The 25,276-nt window shown below is 40.4% G+C and overlaps 1 protein-coding gene across 1 annotated transcript in view; it reads right to left on the reverse strand.

Annotated features, from left to right (window-relative positions):
- Positions 1–25,276, reverse strand: part of dtnbp1b (dystrobrevin binding protein 1b) — a gene marked incomplete at both ends in the record, with an annotated part of 84,092 nt that overhangs the window by 5,495 nt on the left and 53,321 nt on the right. The window contains one exon of the mRNA XM_080442628.1: positions 1,170–1,337. Within this exon, the coding sequence (XP_080298754.1) occupies positions 1,170–1,337 (168 nt within the window). The remainder of the gene's footprint in view (positions 1–1,169; positions 1,338–25,276) is intronic.

A 25,276-nucleotide genomic window follows, 5' to 3' on the forward strand; every position in this document is an offset into this window, starting at 1 on the left:
CACCAGTCTCACCACTGGTAGTAACGTTGCTGGTGATAATGTTTTTTTTAAGATAATTGTAATTGCACAGCAGCCAACACATTCCACGTGAAGTGTGTTTGCTACACGTCAAGCCACAGTAAACCTATCTATCTATTCATGGACAACAATTCACAGGTAAGGTGAAGAGGTAGAATTCGCACAACGAATTCTTAAAATTAAGAACAATGTCAGTACAGGTGTGCTGTGCATGTTAAACTGACCTGAAGAAGATCCACAATGGATCGAAACGTCAGTTTTTTAAAATAAAGTGTGCAGGTTCTACCTCTTCATCGTTATGTTTTTTTAACACAGCACCCACAGTCTATGTGTGTATAGCTAGGTATCCTTTAAACATAGTGTGACCCATTGGTTCTCAACATAGACCCTGAGTGATATTGATTTGATATTTAGGAAGCAAAAGGACCCTTATGTGTCAGTAACCCCTCTCAGAGTTAAATTAACACTGTGGATTTTACAGTGTAGATTGGGGTCCCAGCTAGATAAAAATCATGTCAAATGGGGGTCTTCGGCCTAATGCATATCAAACTGGGGGTCCTTGAATCACTGCTGTAGCCTCTAGAATCTAGCTCTTTCCCTCCCCATCTTTCCTCCTCTCTATCCACCCCCATCCCCTCTAACAAGCTGTTTCCAGTGGATTAAGGGATAGACAAGTAACAGACGGGGGAAAAATCACATCACAAACAGCTGGGCCAATGGAGTCTCATAGATCTTTCAGAGCAGGCCGCATATCTCATTCCCTCCCTCATTTCAGTGTGTCCTACGGGTATTTTAGCACTGGGTTTTTGGCAGTAATGCACGAGGTAAACTGCTGTGCAATTCTATTACAATCCCGCTGGAAGTCTACATTTATATGGCCTAGTGGCATTTTTCAAAGTAATGGCTCTACTTGTGTGTTTTAGTGACAGGCACTTGGGAGTGTGTGGTGGAGCCCTACTTGAGAAAGCTATCACAGCTCAATCGTCTGATATGGAATCCCAGGTTTGAATATTTTCAGGTTAATGCTTGGTAAGGGGTTGTTGGGTAGGTGCAGACACATCACAGGCTGCAAGAAACATTCCATTTCAAGCTGTTTTTGTGTTTGGATGGCAACAAACAGGTTCTTAACCTGTACTAGTCAAAGCTCTCACCTCTCCTCTCAGCGATCTGCAGGTAGCCCGTAGACAGGTACTGTTCCATGTCTTGCTGGAAGGCCTCCTCAAAGAACTTCTGTCTCTCCTTCAGCTTGACCTGAGGGGGTGGGGCCCCAGGCGGCCCCGCTCCCGGAACCCTCTGAGCATTCTCTGACTCCAACTCCACTGGCAACGGAAGACACAGAAGACTTACAAAAATGATGCTAATAATACACTTGAATTGTATAGCACCTTTAATACACAGGCTGTAGCTCAATGTGCTTTATAGTTTAGAGAGATAGTCCCTGTTACACATTAAATTGATTCAGATGTGATGATAATATCTGATTCTTTAACCACTTAAATCCTAAAGTACAGTATCTACTGTATTTGCAGTAATTGACTGGGGTCCCCCAGGGCTCTAAATCTACTGTGCTGCTTGTGTTTGCTGCTAACCTCCAGAAAGTATTGAGAGGCTCCATGATCGACTATAGCCGTAAAATAATTGGTCCATTGGAGTGAACAGTTATCACCACTCTCTCTCTAAACCACTCTGGTATTGTCGTAATTGATATTCATATGACCAGAACGTCAGAGAAAAGCTCCATGATGTAAAAGTAATGCATGCATTGGCAGATAAGAGGCCAAGTATCTCATCCTCTTGAGGATCCGGGTCAATCACTGCTGAACCAGAACCGTGCATAGCACAGCGTGAATCACGCAGCCCTCATTAAGTCAAAGCCCGCTCTCCAGTACGCTGCACACAGGATAGAAAACACTCACTGAAGGCTCACGCTTCCAACCCCCCACTGCTGCATGTACGCTCCAGTTAATCCTCACTGTTAAAGGAACAATTCACCTTTTTTCTCTACATACAGTACAGTATATGCACTCACTCACTAATGCTCTTTATAAGTCAGTACCATTTCTCTCTACACGCTCTGTGTCTCAAAGTTGAACTGTGGATAGTTAGAAAACTTGCCTACTGATCACATTGTCTGCGGTAATTTCAAGGAAGAGAAAGGCTGTAGTTTCATTAGCTTGGAATCCCCACCAGTGATGTCATTGCACAGTTCTGATCTATCCACAGCCCACTTCTGAGATGCAGAGTGAGTAGACAGAAATGGTGCCATCTTATGATAAGCATTAATGAGAACCAATTAAATGAAGATATAATGGACCTGTAAGGGTCCATTTGGTTCCTCTGAGTTAGATTTTACTGTGTAACTCTCTGCCTTGCTACACACTCTCAGCTTTGCTTTGGCATTAAAAGGAAGATTCAGGATTGGTAGACAACTCGGTTATCGATCGCAGAACCAGATGACTCTCTAAAATAAATCACAGTTCTATGACCTGTTTCTCATTCCAGCTGCAGTAGGAGGACATAAAAGTTATTAACCTCCTTCCTCCTTCCTTTTTCTTTCATTCCCATTAATTTGTATTAATGAAAAATAGGGGCTGATAATATACGCTCTCAAAACCAAACCTGCTGGCATGGAAATGCTTGTTATTCCGAGTTATGGCTGGCAAAAAGATAACAAGAAAGTAAAAATAAAGTCTGTTTCAATTAGTTTTACTTTTTTATCCTGCGACAGTGATATAGAAGGCCAAAAGTTACAGTACAGTACATGTATTTTGAGCTTAATTAGTTCAATGTGCTTTGAGTCTTTCACAGTTAAACTGTAAAACTAAATGGGATAGCAAACAACACTGATTCTAAGAATTTCCTGATTTGTATTTGGTCTCTGCTGGATTCTGAGGAAAATTATGATTGTTTTTTAATATTTCCATGCATCAATCTGTGGACAGACTTGGAGAGAGTAGTCTCTCAAGCTAGACAACATCTCCACAATCTTCAAATGCTACAGAGTTGCAAAAATCTGCTTTATTAACTCATTCACTGCCTGAATTATTGCTGGCCGCGTTTGCCCACTTTTTTTTTTTTCATTGAAAAAAAAAAGTACTCAGGTACGTGATACAGAAGTTTTTTTTAAGTTTTAAGTTAACAAGGAAGTGGATAGGAGTCTAGATCTTCGAAAAATCATATCTCCTTGGTCTTTGGGTCAAAAAAAAAAACAAAAAAAAAAAACGTTTTTTACGTCAGTGGTAGTATTGGTAAACGGGAATAATTACGTTTATTACGTTAGTGACAGTTAACTACTGTAATCATTTTCAGCGCTTCCGATGTACAGAATGCTAGGTGGAAGCATTTGAAAATGGTGTGAGCCAACTCAAGTCTGTCTTGAGATACTATGGAGAGAGAGGAGCATATTCACACACAGAGATGGGAACTTGCTCCGGTCTTGTGTGTGTGTGTGTTATTTATAATAATAATAATAACACTGGTTCTCATTGTAAGGTCTGGGTTGATAGTTAGGAATAGGAACCAAATGGACCCTTACTGTTCTGTAACTCTGAGTGTACAAATTATACAGAATTGTTGTTCTCAGAGTAAGAACAACACTGATGGGTCCTAGAGATTAAAGATATATATGTATCAAATGGGGGTCTGTTGCCCAATCAATGAAAGGAAAAAGGATGAGAATCACTGATGCATAACATTAGTCACACAGTTGTAATACATTTGTATATGTGTGTTGCTCTGTGTAGCCTCTGTGTGTGTGTGTGTGTGGGGGGGGGGGGGGACAATGCTACCGGCTGGAGTCTCAGACAAGCTGTCTCTTTAGTTCTTGTCTTCAAGTGACATCCAACGCTTACATAAGACCCCTCCCACACATATAGAGGAACCATGTCAACCTTAACATCTGACATGTTCTGACACCATGCATAACTGACCTTAAGACCATATATCCTTTACCACATGAAGCCTAGCATCCCTACTCTGGGCATGTCATAACATTTGGAGTGAATAGACAATCTACAAGCTTGCAACGCAGTATATACTCTGTGGGACCCCGGTCAACAAAGTATAAAGGGTTTAAGACAACCATTGCATACCGGAGCTGCCAACACTTTTGGAGTTCATTCCTGATAGGATTTTAATTCAATTACAAGTTCACAAGTCTTGTCATATAATGGTAGTGTTTAACTCCACCTAGGGCTGTCATGATCATGACATTTTAGTTGATTAATTGTCATACAAATAATTCAAGTCAATACAAATAAGTTTAAATGTGTTTTGTAATAATAATTCAAATCTACAAAGTATATTGTAAAGTTTTCAAATAATTGTAGTGGAGTAAAAAGTACAATATTTCTGAGATTCAGTGGAAGTAAAAGTATTGAAAATTGGAAATACTCCAAAAAAAATCTGTAGGTAAAAGTACCTCAAAATTGTACTTAAGTACAGTGCTTGAGTAAATGTACTTCAGTTACTTTCCACCTCTGGGTACAGTACTCAGTACTGACAACAGGTACAACGGGTAGAATGGATACAACCTGCATTGCATAACTGGAGGGGCATGCGTTCCTAACAGGCATTGGCCTAGTTTACAAATAAATAACTGACCTGTACCAATAATCGCAATGAGCAATGTACTATTTAAGCATGCCATTGTCATCCACAAATACAGGACTCGTGCTCCTCACTGGCTGGGTAGATTCTGGCCAAGGAACGCTGACATGTGGACAACGACGTGGTAGAAATGATGGATCTTGTGACATTTTTGTTAGTTTCATCCAGCTGTTTTTATAGAGATTAATGGAAATTATTCTAATGATTGTGAAAAATAATTGCCACTAAAGCCCTATTTTCTACTTCATCGTACGATGGTACCGCGTGTCGAAAACAGCTGTAGATTGCCTATTTTGGCTGTTTTTGAAAGACTTTTTAACATTGTTTCCCACAGTATAATGACATTCACATAATTGGAAGTGGTTAGAACTTGAAAAGTTGATAGTATTTATTCAAGTACCAGGGAAATATGTCACTGCCTGCCTTGTCTTTTTTTCATACTTGCTATTAATGTACTGTAAATGTACTGCAAGGACTTTGGCTTGGTTCCAGTCCCCCCCCCAGCTCCCCCCCCCCCCCCACACACACACACACACTCACACACACACACACACACACACACACACACACACACACACACACACACACACACACACACACACACACACACACACACACACACACGTATGTACATACATACACACACACACGTATGTACATACATACATACAGTATACAAAGATGCAAGAACATATTGTCACAAACATACACGTGTGTGTGCGTGTGTGCATGTGTGCGCCTGTGTGAATCTGAATCTTTGAGGAGAACACACACACACACACACACACACACACACACACACTCTCTCACACACACACACACACACACACACACACACACACACACACACACACACACACACACACACACACACACACACACACACACACACACACACACACACACACACGTATGTACATACATACATACAGTATACAAAGATGCAAGAACATATTGTCACAAACATACACGTGTGTGTGCGTGTGTGCATGTGTGCGCGTGTGTGAATCTGAATCTTTGAGGAGAACACACACACACACACACACACACACACACACACACACACACACACACACACACACACACACACACACACACACACACACACACACACACACACACACACACACACACACACACACAGAGAATGGAACAATGGCGTCTCCAGAGAGCTGTCTCTTTATCAGTCACACAGCACCAACTACCCTGAGACCCAGCAAAGATCTCCTCTCTCTTTCTTTCTTGTTGGATCATTTAGCTATTTAGCTGTACCTCTCTTGTCCCTCCTTACCTCTTTTATCTCTCTACTACAGTACAAATAGTGTATCGTTCCCTGCTACACTCGTTCTGCCTTGAGATTTTGTCCCTACTGTCTGTGTGTGTGTGTGTGTGTGTGTGTGTGTGTGTGTGTGTGTGTGTGTGTGTGTGTGTGTGTGTGTGTGTGTGTGTGTGTGTGTGTGTGTGTGTGTGTGTGTGTGTGCGTGCGTGCGTGCGTGCGTGCGTGCGTGCGTGCGTGCGTGCGTGTGTGTGTGTTAACCAGACACAGTTCCGATTAGGGGCCTCAGGAAGTCTCTGTTCAGATTGTCTGATATAGTAGCTGTGTGTGTTTGGAGTTGCACAGTAACCTTGAGGCAGTCTGGTCTGATCTTTTCATCTCATTGACTCAAATTTCTTCATTATAACTGCTAACTAGTAACACTTCACTTTAGGTCGGGTCTATAATGCATTATAATCGCGTTTATAATGCATTATAATGCACTTATAAGGCTTTATAGCACATTTTATAAATGTTATAGTTATAACATGCTGTTCTGCTGAGCTTATAATGCATTATGACCAACACTTATACAGTAATACTTCATAAATCTTGTTATAAGTTGTTATGCGTAATTAACATTTATAACGATTGTTATAGAGCCTTATAAGTGCATTATAATGCATTATAAATGCATTATAGACCCGACCTTTAAGTAAAGTGTCACCTAATAATCTAAATCTCTTCGGGATCCTCAGGGGGGTCCCCCAATGATGTTTTCTTTTGGGTGGGGGGGACTTTTAAGACCTTTTTAACGCTAAAATGAAAAAGAAAAAAAAAGACCATTAATGCGTCAAAAGTAATCAACAAACTATACAATGAAAAAAATCAAACATTGGCCAAATTGTCAATTATTACCTAAAAATAGCCGATCTACAAGCTCACAATGCCTCGCAAGCTTGTAAATCCTCTGTTTTTATCTGTGGAACCGAGTCAAATTAAATGTCTCAACTCCTACAATTCCAAGTTCTTGTCAGGGTGGGGGGTCCCCAGTTCAAATATGATTATGTTGGGGGCCGCGCCCTGAAAAAGTTGAGAACCACTGATGTACAACAACAATGGAAATACTCAAGCAAAGTAAAAGTACCTCAAAATTGTACAGTATTTGAATAAATGTACTTAGTTGCTTTCCACCACTGACCAGTAAGGTAAATCAAACACTCCCCACAGAGTTAAATGATGTGAAATATGTCCCAAGGTTTGTGCTGATGCCAGTTATACTAAAGATTCAGTGGAAGTCAATGGGGGATGTCAAATTATATTTTTGTAATCCAAAGACCACATGTTATGACCTCAGCAAAAATGTGTGCCTAGAAATGTATGGCCTATTTCCATACGTACGGATCAAAGCTATTTATTCTCATGACTTTTGACATTTATTTGAACACGAAACCACGTCTTGTATTCAGATGTGCTCTTTCTACTTAACTCTCCATCCTCCTGCCTTTCTTCTCTTCAACATCTTCTAACAGGCATTCCCTCAAGGCATATTAGCCATGTGGGCTATTTTTAGCGCTCTTTCCTTTGGCCACATACTGTAGGATTAAATCCATGGGGATGACGACTTTAAGAACGTGAGTTATTAAACCCAACATGATCTGCCCTGCTACGGTTGGAGATATATGTGTGTGTGTGTGTGTGTGTGTGTGTGTGTGTGTGTGTGTGTGTGTGTGTGTGTGTGTGTGTGTGTGTGTGTGTGTGTGTGTGTGTGTGTGTGTGTGTGTGTGTGTGTGTGTGTGTGTGTGTGTGTGTGTGTGTGTGTGTGTGTGTGTGTGTGTGTGTGTGTGTGTATGTATGTATGTATGTATGTATGTATATATACACACACACACACACACACACACACACACACACACACACACACACACACACACACACACACACACACACACACACACACACACACACACAGTCCACAGGTCTTAGGTGATTGCATTGTGTTGTGTCACAACAGATGCTGAAATGTAATAATTTCCTAATTGGCACACACTCGATGATTAATAACACACACACACACACACACACACACACACACACACACACACACACACACACACACACACACACACACACACACACACACACACACACACACACACACACACACACACACCATTAGTCATTGTCTCAAATTAAACCCATTTTCTTCTCGCAGTGGAGGAGATAAACAAACATTTTCCCTCCATGTAAGACTCATTAATCAGCATTGAACATCATTCATGTTGTTCGCTATTTTGAACCTTTTAGTTACAAAATAGCGACATTTTAGAAGATGCTATTGCCATCTGTATGTAAACGTCAAATGGAATAATAGATTGACAACTTAAACCCAATATACTTCACTGACTGGAGTCCCCTCGGGATCTGTAATTGGTCCCCTCCGTGTTTTTCCCCCTCTACACCAAATCTCGTTGCCGAAAATAGACAATCTACGTGCTCACTATGTTTGTCTATTATGACATGCCCAGAATAGGGATGCTAGAGTTCATGTGGTTAAAAAACAAAAACAAACAAACAAGGTGTACTGCAGTGCTAGTACCTGAATTTGAATGGGCTGTTAACCATGGTGCATCTGTTTCTACAAACATCACGCAGACTTAAGCAAACTCTGTTCCGATCACCACCAGCTGTTTGTTGTTTTAACCCATTCTATCCGGGTACGCATCTCTGTCATTTTAGATTTCTTTGGCTATTCAAAAATTGCAGATATACAAGCTCATATCGCAGCACCGAGTGCCGCGCAATTAGCTTGTAGATCTGCTATTTTTTTAAGTGAACATTTGTAAAATATGTTGTTCCAGGGACTCCCAGAAGCAAAGATTTGAGTTACAAATGTTCGCTTTAAATATATATTTATTCAAAGATTTGCAAAAATGTTTTGTTGATTTTTGAATAGCCAAAGAAATCAAAAGTGACACGGATGATGCATTCCCGGATTGAATGGTTTAATAGATTGCCTCCACACAGCTCCTGGTTTGTTCACTTCCAGTAACGGCTATAATAACATGTTATCTTTCCTGCCCAGATGTCTGTTTGGGAGGACAGTTCAATAGGGAACAGGAGTTGTTGTGTAATTAATTGTGGCGTTTTCAAAAATAACCAACCTATCTGGTGTCTCCCCAACTGTTACTGTAAGTACTGGAAACGCGCCCCCCTGCCAGACACAAACCACAGGAAGTGGCATGGGTATCTCTGCCTGGTTCAGTATGTGTGCATTCTGTTGCAGTCTGAATGTGCACAGTGCATGATGTACAATATCGTCTGGGTGTTTTTTTTTGTGTGGGGGCGGCAGTGGCTCAGGAGGGTTCCTGAACCCTTATTGTAGCTGCTCCCGATGAGCAGGCTGGCGCCTTGCATGGTTTCCTCTGCCGTCTGAGTGTGAATGGGATGAATGTTTGAATGGGTGAATGTAATGCACATTGTAAAGTGCTTTGGATGAAGGTGCTGCTGTATATGAATGCACCATTTCAGCATTTACCATTTTATATAGTTATATTTGCATGCGTGCTTTATCACAATCACAATGCATAATGAACTGCAGTGGTGTAAAGTAACTAAGTACATTTACTCAAGTACCGTACTTAAGTACAATTTTGAGGTATTTTTTACTTTACTGGAGTATTTCCCATTTTCAGTACTTTTACTTCTACTCACATGGTGAAAATCCCCCATTTTAAAAAGAAATTCAGACCAGACATCGTCTCATAGGCACAATTAAATGACTGCTTTCAACCTAAATCAACAAAGACGCAAACAATCATTGCCGCTTCATCTATTGTCCTTTGATGTACTTTAGACCTCTAACTCACCAAAACAGATTAAGCCCTCTAATATCTGTCATTTGAAATGAAATCCCCCCACTTGTTCTGCCGCCTCAGTTTAAATTAACTGTCTGGCCTTAGATGGATTTGATTCCCTTTGGTGTAAAAGTCTGATATTACATCCTGAGACAGCAGCGTGCAGCCTCAGGAAAGTCCAGTGGAGAAAAGCGACTACCGCCTGCTCACTCAATCATGGTATTTTTAGATTCCTGATGTCTTGCTATCTCTCAAGTGCTCGGGGATTCTAACAAAGGGAACCCCAGTGCTGTAAATAACGCGCCACCACTCGAAGATGCAATCCGGAGCGTATTTTAATGAAATTAAATGTTATTTTAACCAATCTGCATGGTAGAGTACAGTATGTTAATCTTTCTATAAATTATCAAAATCTCTATATGCGTGCGTGGTGTCAAGTTGGACAGAAAGGCGGTTGTCCAAAACCGCAGATCTGACCAATATGCCCATATATAGGCATATAATATGGAGAAATGCTTGTCCAGAACTGACAACTCAACCGATATGCCCATCCTGATGACATCAGGGTTCTCCATATATGCGAATAAAAGGGTGAAGGACAGACCGATACATGCCAATCAGGGATTACATCTTGGATGAGCGATAGATGTTTGGTCTTCCACTCGGGAGACCGGTTCTAATTTAGGTTAGGTACGCAGCTTTAAATGGACAGAAACATCGCCTTCTCTCGGTCTCTACAAAATTGCACCAGCTGTTACACAATGAAGTTACATTTCATTCCCAAAAACGAATCACTTCCTGCCATCTTTAATCAGCATATGTTTATACATGAGTGTTTTGTACTTGTTTACATTTGTATGCTTAGTCGTACATATTTGCATGCACATGCTCTGTCAGTAGAGTATGCAAAGCTGTCATATTTGGAATTGTAAAAGATAAAAGGTATAATTCTCTATCCATGTGTCCAAGGACTACAGATGAAAAACCTGGCACGTTTACCTTGATGTGGAAAACTGAAATGTTGATTAATGTGCACGGTCTCTGGTAAATAAATAAATAAACTTAAGCGAGAGATAGAGGGAAAGCAAGTGTGACAAGGGATTGGCCAGAGGCTGCATGGATGACTCATGGATAGCTGAGCTCACAAATGAGAGACAAACAGAGCATATTTATTTACAGAAAAAAAATGAAAACGCCCGTCAACAAGCTGCTTGCCATGCCATTTAGAATGTAAAACAAAACAAACGATTGTCTTTTTCAGGGTCCCCTACTTTCCTGTGTGGCATCACCACAACACACGACACAAAGCGAGACAACGGCGATTTGCAAGGCTAACAGCCACTCAGACACAGGTGAGACACATTGCATACGACACTGTCTGCTCCATTCATCCATCTTCAACCGCTTATCCGGAGTCGGGTCACACCGGGTACATCCCAATTTAGGGCAGTGCTTCTCAGACATTTTCATGTCAAGGACCCCTAAATTGATATGTATTTGGCCGCAAAACCTGAACAGGTTTTGCAAGAGAAGATTTGTGTTGTTAAAAATGTTCAAAACTATTCCAAATTATTCACACTTCAAAAATAACATTGAATTGGCAATGGGGAAGGGTTGGAGTTTGCATTTATTTACTGGCACTCACCCCAACAGTTCCAAATCCTTGTGTGTGTGCTTAAAAACATATTTAGGCTTAAAAGTCTTTATAACTATTCATTTCTGGATTTGATGGTGTTTACATTTGCGATTGCAATTTATTTTATGTACATTTAGCTATCTAAACATGTCAGCCCTGTCAACTTTGTTTCCTGAGGTTTAGCTTAGTCTACTGACAGGTTAATGGACACTCTTATGCCCATTAGCTGTCTGTCCTGACTCTTTGTCTGGCTGATTCCCAGGCTGTGGAATCTCTGTTTACTTGACCGGAATGACCGCTTACCGTGTGGTTTGTTGACTAGGGTTCATGCCCCTTATGTAAGTCATTCTGGATAAGAAGTAAGTATAGCCTTGGGAACCAATGGTTCCATGTCCCATGGGTCAGGAACGGATCTCCTGTTTCCATAGCGTAAGGCAGCTTGATGTACACCCCCTGGACATGACGCTAGTACTGTATATGACAGGGACTCACTGTACCCCCAAGCCAATCCTTGATGCTGTATGCGAAGCAGGCATTGGGTACCATTTTCAGTCTTTGGTGTGACTCAGCCAGGGACTGAACCAGACTCAGGGCGAACACTCTAATCACAAGTCCACTGAGCTGGAGATAATAATGTCTGAATTGTAGATTTATTAGTTTTTTTCTGTTTCTGTGTGGATCCTTGGAAGATTGGGAACCTGTTGAAATGGAAGCTACTGCAAAGGGGATCAATAAACAATAAACCAAGAATAAAACAAGTTCCAGACAGGGTTTGAGAACTGAACAGGCAAGTTAACTTCTCTGTTCTCTTTCCTAAACAAATGTTTCTAATTAAAAAATGTTAGGTAATATATTCATATAACACAGATCAATGACAACCACACACTCAACAACTATCATACCCAGCAGAGAGTGAAAAACTCTACAAGCTGTTCTGTGTCTTTGAACAGTTTTATCATTCTGTAGCGATTCCTCTCAACATAGCACATTGCCAGGACTACGGACTACTGCAGGCTTACAATGCCTGCTTTGATTACAAGAACACCTTGATTCCTGTTATTGTCTGATAGTGATAGTGTGCCGCAGTGTAAAGCGATTCCATTGTTAAGAGGTGGCCTTGATCGTGTTCAACGCCTCCCTAATGAATAGCAGCACAGACATGTGTCTGTTCCTCTCTGTTATTAGAGCACTACTAGGCAATATTGTACTGACAGCAAACAGTGAGTCAGCCTGTAGAGTTCACTGTCCCTCACCCAGGGAGAGCATGCATTCAGACAAGGAAAGAAAATACAGGAGATCAATAAACAGGTCATTGAAGGAGTAGATCTCAGTCAGAAATCTTCATGCCAGTAAACAGGGAATATTCTCTCTCTCTCTCTCGTTCTCTAAGCTGAGTTGGTGTGTGACCAGACAGTGCAAATCACTCCAGTTCACGTAACCAGGCAACTGGAGAACAATGTAACAAGGCAGGGAGCTGTAGTATGTTCAGTCCATCATAATGCTTAATTTATAGTCCATCGTCCGACGGCTCAAAATGCATCAGCTAGTTTTGACTCTGTCGTACAACAAGTATAAACAGTTACTCTAAATACAGACGAAGGCAGTTTCAATCACATGCATATATAACATAATCTACTGTAGGATGCGGAAGGACGTATTAATCTGAACAATTGATATCATCATCTGTGTCATCAGACTTGAATGTGTACATCATACCCTTGTCGTGCTCTTCTTAGTTTAATAAACACAGAGAAGGTAGATGAGCAGACAGATTCAATTTGATTGCAGGAAAACACACATCCTAATGGTCCTTATAATAGCATTAGCCTCTCACTCCATCATCTAGGATCTTGGTTTGCCCATCATCATTTACATCAGGGTTTCATAGGTGTCAGCAAACAGCCCAACCAATCACAGCGGGACGCACAATAGGATATGGAACATACCAAATACACTGTGAGACGGGGGAGGGGTCACACGTGAGGTCACATGATGTACGATGTGTTCTGCAGTGTGTTAGGATAGGAATGCAAATCTGTTGTGTTGATTTTACAGTACATACAGCTAATGGTTGAGATTGAAAGGTTTGTGCAGCATGTGGATTTTGTGTGAAGCACTATTTGAATCACATGATGGGATAGCACAAAATATTGCACCTTATAAAAGATTACTTTTTGTGTTAAAGTGAAACAAGATCCATTACATAATCGAACAGTTCCTGATGTTCTTCAGTCTTAATTAACAACATGAACCCTAGTGTCCCTATTCTGAGGTCAAATCTCTTTCGGAGATCTGCTAATTCCATCAAAGAAATTTGGCGTAGAGGGAAAAAGGAGTATAGACCCCGGGGGACACCGGTCAACGAAGTATAGGGTTTCATTGGTTAAAATGTGTTCATACATATACAGGGCAATTTAAAAAAAAATTGCCTGAATTCTAGGAGGAGAAAAATGGTTGAAAACTGGGAAAAGGGATTATTTACTGGTCCCCAGGGGAAGGGTAATGTATTTTCTCAAACCGCCGATCTTCCAATTCCCAGATGGCCTCGCTATACCTACTCAGCTACGGTTGCCCCAATGCATTCTGTGTCCAGAGCTCACTCAGTTGTTGCTGGAAAATATCCGCCAGTCTACGTAAAACACACAACTAATGACTAATGTGGCTCTTGCCCACGCTATGACTTTCTTTTTTGGTTCTCTTTATCTTTTTTTTTACGTAGCTGGCTTTTTTTCCCCTTATCTGCTGTGTTTTTATTATGTGTTCTTGTGCTTTTATGACTGCAGTGCTGTAACTGCCATGGTGACAGAATTTCCCTCGTGGGATCAATAAAGATTGATCGATCGATTGATCTGTCCTACCTACAGTACCTAGCCACCCACCCACCCTTATTCTACCTACCTACTAATCTGGACCACACACTGTACGATATCAGCCATCTTAGTGGAGTCCCAGGCGGAACTTCCACATTGTGATGAAAACGTGGCAAAAAATGTTCCTTGTAGTGTGTCAGGGTCTAAATGGGATTGTGATCCGATGCATGGCGTCAGGCGTTGTAGGTTCCTACAAAGTTCTTGCAGTGTCTGGTTGGTGCTGCTATAGTAGAGTAAACCTGCTTGAATCCCAAAAGCCTAACAGCTCCCTTAAGAAAGGTGGGGTTCCCCTTTGACAGAGCAGTAGATGTTTGGTTTCCCTTCCGGGAGACCAGGGTTTGAATCCAGCCATCCATTATATAACCACTACCAGCATGTTAAAATTAAAGGGACGGTCATTGTTTGTGTTGACAGAAACAGCTACCTTTACAGGAAAATGACTGCAGCAATTTTACACGTTTCATGGGAGGGGACTGTATTACATTCTGCTTATCCCAAGTGCCAATTTCATTAAAAATCTAATGTGACAGTTTCATTAAAAATGGCTGGAGATATTATCAGCTCCCTTTGAAAAATGTACAATTGTCTGCCAAGCCAAGACCGGGTCCAAATTTGTCTTGCATTTTTCCTTTTTGTTTTCTTGATGTAAAATATCCTCTGACAGCTGACATAGGTTGTAGTGACCATGGCTAACAATGTAGTCTTATTATTGCACGATGTGACGGGTTGCTAATATTTGTAATAACTGAAGGTAGGCTAGATCTGATCTGAATAGTCTTATTCATTCTCTCACTGGGTTAAGTTCCAGTACCCCCTAGAACCCCCGTAAGGACCCGTGGGGGTCCCCGTACCACTGCTTTTCCCATCATACAGTGTGACATGTAATGAACTTACTGTCTAAGATGGCCCAAATCATGAAGTGTGCAGGTACTTTGATGTACTTTGTTTAGTGAAACCTGAATTATTGTGAGAGCCTGAGCAGTGTACCTACAGTACCGTGCCCCAACCTTATTAGCGGTGATGATGATGCAACATCTTACAATGTCATAGTGAACGTTCTGTGGAGGATTTAAAGGCTGCCTCATTCTTCTATCATCTAAAGAGCTTTCAGGCAGATTTGATATAAGCGCCGTTGGCTCTGGGGTCTTAATGGAAGTGACAACGATATAAACAGCATAATGAGGGAAACATTGGGCTTTATGGTCCAGAAAACAGGTATACATCAGAGCTTGGCTTTGGAGCGCAGATAAAACAGTCATGCAGGCTTGGTTTTTATATCTTAAACCTAAACTTAAGGCGGGGGCTGTTTTCTCAAAAACACTCAATTACAACCAAATATCTGTCAGCTGATACCTCAGAAGGGATTTTCTGTAAGGAGTTTTGCTTTATAAAGCTGTATGCTGTATAGTGTACTTGAATACTATTTTATTTAGTAGAGTACTTGCATAAAATGCATGAAATGAGCCCTAAAGTAATATTAATTATTTACAGAAAATTGAGCACAGCTATACTCTGCTGTGTGGTGTGTTTGTGGCTTTTGTGATATAATACCATCTCATGTCCGATGTTAAGGTTTAGGGGTATATTCTTTCACCCCCAGTCAATGAAATCAAAATGCCAGACTAACACGTGACCACAAAATAGCACAATGTGCTTTATTACAACAATAGATTGTAGAAACCATGTACTGTATACTTCGTTGACAAGGGGCACTATACAAGGTCCCCTCCTTTTTTCTGCAAAAAAAAATCTATTGTCAGAAAATAGTAGATTTACAGGCTAACAACGTGGCATGTTGCGAGAACTTGCGACATGTTGTGAGCTTGTAGATCTGCTATTTTTGCCCAATGTTCGCCCCCAGAATAGGGATGCTAGGAGTCATGTGTTTAAACATTATTATTATTATTTAAGCTGTATGATTATAGCCCTTTTGCGTAAAACTGTGTGGTGGCTGCAGCAGCTGTGTTCCTATAAGCTCTCAGATATATCATGTATCCATGTCTGTCTGACTGTTTGCTTTGTTCTGATCTGAATCAATGTAAAATGAGCAAATCTGGAGGTAGAGTAGACGTGGGAGTTATCTGTCTGGGTGAAGTTGTATATATAACTCTATATTTCTGTTGGGAACATTTCCATTGCTGCAGGGCTTCTGGCATTTTCTTCTGGAATATAGACATTCTTGTTTGAAAGTGAAACATACTGTTGGGCTGGCTGAAATATTTCTCATCTTTTTAAGTACAGGTAGTTTTAAATGAGCATACATCTGCACTTTATTTTAACTGGTTTAGAGCAAATTCATTTATTTAACTAAATCTATTCTGTATACTTATTTGAGGTTGGTAAGACAACATTGAGTATCCAGTTTTGTGCACATGAGCTTTAAAGAAAATGAAAAATGTATTATTTAACTGGACCTGAGTTGTCTCTGTACTTGTACCACTTTTTTCTGTCTACAGACCCTACGGCCTACACCAATCTCTTTCCCAGAAATAACTGATCTACAAGCTCACAACGCAGATCTGCTGTTTTTGGCTAATGTTCCCCCCAGAATATGGACGCTGGGGTCCAAGGGGTTAAATGTACATGGTATACACATACAATATATAGATTGACACACGCGCACGCACACCCACACCCACACACACACACACACACACACACACACACACACACACACACACACACACACACACACACACACGGGAGCCAGCTGGTTGAAATAATAAGTGGAAACATATAGAAATCACACGCAGCCCATAATATGTTCACAGTCTCTGGAGTGCATCTAACACCCAGCTGAGCATGAAACCCAGGTTGTGGTTAGATAACATGGTCTATATGCTGTGGTGGGGGAACATGCCACTTTGAATTCCACATAATAAATAGCTGGAGGCCATGTAAGACATTTGGGTCCAACTGAGGATTCACGAAGCCGAAGGACAATTTAAAAAACCCATTATTTCATTATTTGTTTGTTTTACCGCCTGTGAGAAAGTACATGAGTGCCTGAGCTAATAAATATAAAGTGTGTGTGTGTGTGTGTGTGTGTGTGTGTGTGTGTGTGTGTGTGTGTGTGTGTGTGTGTGTGTGTGTGTGTGTGTGTGTGTGTGTGTGTGTGTGTGTGTGTGTGTGTGTGTGTGTGTGTGTGTGTGTGTGTGTGTGTGTGTGTGTAATAGATGATTAAAAATTAATACAAACTTGATAGATGACAGTTGATTATAACATTAAAGTTTATTACCATATTAATCATCAATCAAGTTCATCTTCATTTTATATCAATAATACATGAAAGAATTATTAAGAAATACTTTATTTTCAATAATTACAAAATCAACTAAAGTCATTACTGCAAAATGCGTTTTGTGGGGAGGAAAAAGCAAAACCTCTAATGCGTGAATGTGATTCTATACTGTACATCCATAGCGTTTATTTATTTATGTATTTATTTCACTGATAGTTATACTGTACTATGTATTCAAAATTAAATCATCCTTAAACCTAAAGTTAAATGCATTATTTATGTGGACTTTAAATGATCGTTTCATTTGATGGCCTTCCTGCCCTGGCCTTTGTGCCCTAAAAAATACCAAAGGCCAAGTGACCTTGCCCCACAAATGATGAAATTCATGGCATGGTCATTATGATGTCCAACCTGCTGCTGCTGCTAAGCAATGGAAAAGTAAATGCTAGTGCTATCACTAATGCAGTCTGGAAACTGGTGTTCTACCCATACAGTCCAACAAAAACAGTTTCATATTGATTAATTTTATATTTACAATGGCTAGTTTAAAAGTTTAACAGTATTCAGGAGCTTCCAGCCCCAGGACTTTTTAGTGTTATCCTTTTCCAAGTTCCCAGGACTTTTTTGTGTATCCTTTTAGCCCAAATGTATGTACCCTGGGCTGTTTGCATTTCTGTCTAATAAAGTATTCAATCAATCAATCAATCAATCAATCTATGTATAGGGGAGGCCATTGGGACGCAATCACACAAGTGAAGATTCTCTCTGACCAATCAGTAGTCTGCAGTGTTTCCACATCACCTTTTGGTATCGTCTCAGCTCGCTTGGAATCAGAGGGTGATACCAAAAAAGTACCAGATACCTGATACTTTTGCCCAATGGAAACCCCCAAAAGGCAAGTAGAGTCGAGTCGAGTTGAGCCGGTACCATGCACTGAGAAAGTGACAGGACGTGACAGCGGGCTGTCAGACAAAGGGCAGAATTTACATCTGTCAACAAGATAGAGGTAGAGCGTTGTATGATTTCTCAGATGTCTCCAATCACATCACAAGCCTGTCAAACTGTCCATCTCAGATCTACGGTTGGAAAATACGTTCTTGTTTGACAGTGAACAGCCGGCTGGAATATTTCTCATCTTTTTAAGTACCGGTAGTTTTAAATGAGCATACCTGCACTTTATTTGAACTGCTTTAGAGCAAATTCCTTTTTTGAAACTTACTAAATCTATTCTGTATACTTATTTGAGGTTGGTAAGACAACACTGAGTATCCAATTTTGTGTGTATGAGCTTTAAAGAAAATAATTATTATAATAACTTAATACATGGAAATTTAATTATTTAACTTATCAAAATATTGCAGCCTCAGTCTTGCCTCATTTGCCATTCAAATGCGTGAAAACGGAGCCATTCACACATGGATTAAACGCATCTTAATGAATAAAAATTACATTTCCGTTACTCATTCCTGTGCCAGGAAGGGATATATTTGCTAGAATAAGAGTTCGTTGGCAGCCAAATAAATCAGAGCGCCAATAAGCTCTCAGCAACCTGACAATGAGGAAGTGAACTATTGCAAAGCTGGATATACAATTCATTACCTTGATAAATCCTTCATCCATACTGTAGGCACACATAACGACGTCATGCTGTGCTGCTGGAGACAGATAAAATAAAAAAAACATCCAGACCCCTCTTGAGACTATTAAACATGCTTGCATCGTCAAAACCTCAGTGCGCAGTTAATAGAGATTGAACGAGGGAGAGAAAGGAGGGAGGAGAGGAGGGCAAAAAAGAGAAGTGCTCTAGCAGGTTAATTGTCAGCCTTAAGGGGAGCTCCATTGTGCCAGTTATAGAATGGAGATGTCTTGTTTAACGAAGAAGAGGCTGGTAATAATGAGAGTGTCTGGGCTTGACAGAGGAACCTACAGCCAGTGGTGGAACTAAGTACATTTACTCAAGTACTGTACAATTTTGAGGTACTTTTACTTTAACTGATTATTTAAATTTTTTGATACTTTAAACTTCTACTCCACTACAACTCATACAGGTTCTCTTCTGTAGGTTCTCATCTACTCCACTACAATTATTTAAAAACATTAGTTACAACAACTTACTTTATAGTTGTAGATTATTATTTTCGAAACATAGATATACCGCATTTACTTATACCGAGCTCCCAGATGTGTGCAAACTTGTAGATCGGCTATTTTCACAAAATATTTTTTACTTTTACTCAAGTCGCACTTTGAATACAGACCTTTTACTTGTAACAGAACCTTTTTATATTGTGGTATTGCTATTTTTACTGAAGTAAAAGATCGGAGTACTTCTTCCACCACTGCTGGTACAGTAATAATGAGTGTGTCTGGGCATGACAAAGGAACCTGCAGCCCTCGTGAACACTGATGGTTCAAAGTGGTGGAAGGCTCTCCTGACTGAAATGTAAGGAAACACAATCTAATCTGTGCCGTTTTGGGGGGACTTAAAGGGCTTCATGCTGCATTTGTTTTCAGGGATGAAAGGCCTAAATATTTCAGTCCTTCAGAATATTCAGATGTGCTTTGATGCATTCTGCAGGATGCATCACACGCACACACACACGCACGCACGCACACACACACACGCACACACGCACACACACACACGCACGCACGCACGCACGCACGCACGCACGCACACACACACACACACACACACACACACACACACACCATGCCGCACATCAGCAGGATAAGATACGATTCCTCTCCTTTTGCTTCCAATTATTTTGTATGGATTTTCTCCTTTTGCAGTCAGCAAGGAAAGAAACAAAAAAAAACTGAGGTAGCTTAACGAGCATAGCAATCTACATTGTGCGTGGGAAGGAGAGATATGATTTCCGTGTGTATAATATATGTATATGTCAGGGGCACATTTTAATGCCAGGTACAGTAGGCTATAAATGTAGCTTACTGTATCTGAATACTATAGTATATGAAATGCACATTAATGCACATTTAATGCCAGATTTAAATGGGGCCTAAAAGTCCCAATCACTTTCAGAAAAACAAAGAAAGTGTCAACTCAAAAAGTGTAAAAAAAAGAAGAAAAGAGAGTTTGAAGCTACAGTCTGGAACTTTTAATTAATAAAACGTTTATTTAAAGGTAGGGCACAGTAGGTGACATTTTTTGGTTAAAACAAAAAGTTTTTGTTAAAAGCACTATATTCTGATAGTAATCATTGCTATAGTGTGTTTGTTCATTAACAGGAGTCTCCCCGTCTCTCCAGCTCTTTAATAAACAGAAAATACATTTTCAGGTAGGTGACAAAATCTCAGCCAATCAGGAGAGAGTACCCATTTATCAGCTTCATTTTTTATAGTGTTCCAGTTAAAATTTTGGCAGCTCATTTCTTAGTGTCATCACTTCCAATTTCACTTGTTTAATCTGTATCCTGACTGAGTTCTCTATCCTGACTGGATAAAATGCATTTTCTGTCTAATAAAGAGGTGGAACGACATGGAGACTCCTGTTACTGAACAAACACTCGAAACGATGAGTACTATCAGTATATAGAGCTATTTAACACTTATTTTAACCAAAGAAAATAGCTTACCCTACCTTTAACCAATCTGTATGGTAGAGTATGTTAATACAAATTTCAATTTAGGCATTTAGCAGACGCTCTTAATCCAGAGAGATTTACAGTAAGCAAGGAAAACACGAGGTAATACATCAAATGCATAGCAATAGTAATCTAGGATCATATAGGTAAACCAAGAACCTATCATCAGTCTAAACAGTATAATCTCAAAAAATCAATACCCTGTACATCCAACACACTATAGGATGCCAGGTCTGCAAATGACTTGGTATCTATATACAATATAACTACCATATCTACATGGTTGGAGGTGGTCTCCCAAACCAGGGGTCTTCAATGTTTTTCAGGCCAAGGACCCCTTGGCCTGAATGGATGTTGGATTCATGTTAATATATATTTTCAGACATTTAACCACTTTAACCGTCAATATTTAGTAAACTTGACCTTTCACTCTGTACTTAGTCTGCTCTTTTTTCCCCGCTCTTTGCCGAAAATTACAGATCTACAAGCTTGTAGATCTGCTATTTCTGCTTCAAGTGGTTCATGTAAAAAAATTATCCAACACACAAAGATTTGGCGGCCCCCCTGTAGTAACTCTGAGGAGGACCCCCTAGGGGTCCGGGACCCCCTGTTGAAGACCCCTGCCCTATACTCCTCCATTGAGAAATGTATACTCTGGTGTTCGGTAGGACAACTACTGTATGATCCATACCTACTGGTTGAAGTAAAAAGCTCAATATCTCCTCTGTCGGATTCCCTCTTGGAAGAGCGGTATAAATGTGAGCGGTGTCCAATGTGAGAGTACGGATTGCAGCTTTAAGTTAACAACCCGGTGTTGGATCTCCCTGGGTATGAATATTCTATACGTCATACACTAAGAACATATGCTTTACTGTATCCACATAGATTTACAGCTCTACCGTTAAGCCACATGCTGCGTTTGGATCTGTCTTTGATCAATCATGCATATGAACCCATGTCAGGGCAGGAGCTAGAACAGGAGTGCAACCAGGGGGGGGTTTATTTGGGGAAACTAATAAATGATGAATTAGTTTCTCTGCTAGGCACCTTTTTCCTCAACTGGAGTAAAAAAGAACTCAAGCAGGTGTTGAAGGAAACATCTGTGTAGCAGCTGTGCTTTATTATTTAAGCTGTTCTGTTAATAACAGCTAATAACAAACTCCTGTTTATAATAATAATAGACTGCAGAGTGACAACAGGCCTTTCAGGTGAGAGTCAAGAACATGAACTTAGGCCGAAGGTTTATTTAGCAAACAGTCCTTTTACCCGCAGTCCTTTACCCACATGTAAATGTATCCATTTGTAACTAAATTAATAGGAGAGCCGTTCCCAGTGAGCTGGACTGCAGGGAATGCTGGTGTTACAGTATGTAGTCTGAGGTTAACGAGAGGCCAGGCAGGACGGAGGATCCGTGAATCTACAAATCTGATCCTTTGAAGTCAGAGAGAGAGAGAGAGAGAGAGAGAGAGAGAGCGCGCGCTTGTGAATGGCTCCTTCCTCCACCCCTTCTCAGCTTCTTCACAGACTTGCCAACTACATTAATGCTTAGCTTACAGTATACTTTAGGGTACGATGGTGTTGCTCACCAAATGATAGTGAAGTGCATGATCTCTGCCATACAGTCACCACGTATTCTTTTATGTCTAGATGTCCAGAGTACACGTAGTCACTAATCCTGTCAGTCTCTGTCAGACGACAGATACTGTACTGTAGACAACAAATTGTATTCTCTATTGAGGGTCTGATAACATTCATGTTTTATTTTTCCCAATGCGCCAAATAGGATTTTGTTTGTTTTGGGTTTACTGTAATATGTGGTTGGTTAGCACAGCGCTGGTCTGAAGCTTGTCTGTTAGTGGTTAAAGGGTTGGTTAGTTTCCGCGGTCTCAGCTCCATGGGTGTTTGGAAAGCTTTAAGTTGTTACGTATGTGACTGAGGGTGCATCCAGAATGGAAGTGATCTTTATTGGAAAATGTATTATCGAAGTGAAGTGGCATAATTTGATTGAGTGATTACTTGTCCCATCCTGTGTAGTCATACTGACTGACTGAACCCCAACTTCACTGCCACTGCCTGCAATGGACTCTGTATGACACTGTTAAAGATGTTATAGAATTTTATTTTTATTGAACAGAGAGGACTTTCTCTTTAAGTGCATCTCTCTCTCTCTCTCTCTCTCTCTCTCTCTCTCTCTCTCTCTCTCTCTCTCTCTCTCTCTCTCACCCCCTTCCTCTCCCCCCCTGATGCACCAGTAAGTAAAAGAAGAGCATTATATTAGCTCCTGCATGAATTGTTAAATCTACCCTTTTAACCTTTTGCCGCAGGACAGAATATTGCAAAGAGCATTCACTATGCATGAACAATGCAGTACAGATTCCACACACACACACACACACACACACACACACACACACACACACACACACACACACACACACACACACACACACACACACACACACACACACACACACACACACACACACACACACACACACACACACACACACACACGCACACCTCCAAGCCATATGTTGGCCTCCTTCTTTATCATGCACTCTCTCTCAACTCATCTTTATCATCATATCTTATCTAAATACATTGGTTCCATAATGCTGTACATGCTAACCCCGATCCCCTTCATAACATCGAACTTCATGTTGTGTTATTCCATCATGTACATACGTCATGTTTTATTCATCATATCATACTGAACACATTTCAGTGTTTTACTGAATGTAAAAACCTGGGCTGGGATCTGTTCCTTGGACTGCTGATGAAGTAAACTTTAACACTGGTGTGTTACATCAATGTGTTACAGAGAAAATTGTTAAACACATGAAGCCAAGCATCCCTTTGCTGGGCATGACATAATAGGTCAACTAAAATGTAGATCGGCTATTTTTAGAGATTTTATTTAAGAGATTTGGTATTGAGGGGAAAAAAGGAAGGGACCAAGTATGGACCCCTGGGAAACATCTGTCAACGGAGTACGTGCATACGGTTTAAGTGGTTAATGGACTAAAAACACACTTGCCCCAGTTAACAATTTAAACTCACTGGGTGCTGAATCCTCAACATATATGAAATAAATAAAAGCCCAGGACCACAACATTTTTACATGTATGTTTCAGGAAAGATGTCCGTCATGGTGTTACATGGCAAACACTTGCCTAACACAGTACAGTAGTACAACTAATGTTGTGGCCTCCCTGACCAATCTTTAGCTATCAATAGTAAGTTATTTGTGCAGTTTGTGAATGAAGCCACCAGGGTTCGATTCAATATACCACATTTCAGACAGTCTAAATTTCCCAAAAGGAAAGGAAATGAATGTAATTAATTAAGACCAGAAGCACGGATGAATAATATCCTCACCGGCCATAAGAGTGTTTGACCACTGGGGGAAATATCAAAAGCAGAGGCAGAGTGTTATGCATTATGGAATCACTGCATGTCTGTTCAGCTTAAAGCTAGACTGGCTAGACTGCTAAATATCTATTCAAAGATTGTGAGCTGTGTATACTACAAGAATGCTGTCTCTGGCAGGTAATATTACGCCCTCTCATATTCTATTGGAAAAAACTCCGCTTTTGCCATAATAAGATTTAGAGTCTCACTAGCTCGACTCACCAGACTGCAGAACTCCTCAGTCTGTCAAACTGTTAAATCAGAGTCAGTAAGTATGCCTCTGTGCACTAAGCACTTAAATTGTATATACTTCGTCGAGTCTATCCTTGGCCCACTCCTTTTTTTTACTCTACACCAAACGTGTTCGCCAAAAAAATTGAGCTTTCAGATTGGCTATTGTTTGCCTATTATGACATGTCCAAAATAGGGATGCTATGGTCCAGGTAGCTAAGCACTGAATGTCCAAGGGAGGGATTTAATTAATTCACTGCAGCCAATTCATAATATCTGATGCAATATATGTTGTACAATTCGTTTTTGTTGTTTGTTTAAATATTATGACTTGTTATTAATGTGAAACCATGTATGTCTTGGTACGCAAGACACATTTCAAAAATAATATTCTGGTAATCAAGTTAAATCAAATTAACTGCATGCAAACACACATAAACTCTCACACCATGTCTCTGTCTCTCTCACCTTCACACAGGTTTTAAATACTCTCTGTTCAAGCATGTATCTAATTAAAGGAACTCCCTGACTGTCAGAGGAGAGG

This window comes from Gymnoscopelus braueri (genome assembly GCF_963280865.1).
Source record: "Gymnoscopelus braueri genome assembly, chromosome: 11".
Taxonomy (NCBI): domain Eukaryota; kingdom Metazoa; phylum Chordata; class Actinopteri; order Myctophiformes; family Myctophidae; genus Gymnoscopelus; species Gymnoscopelus braueri.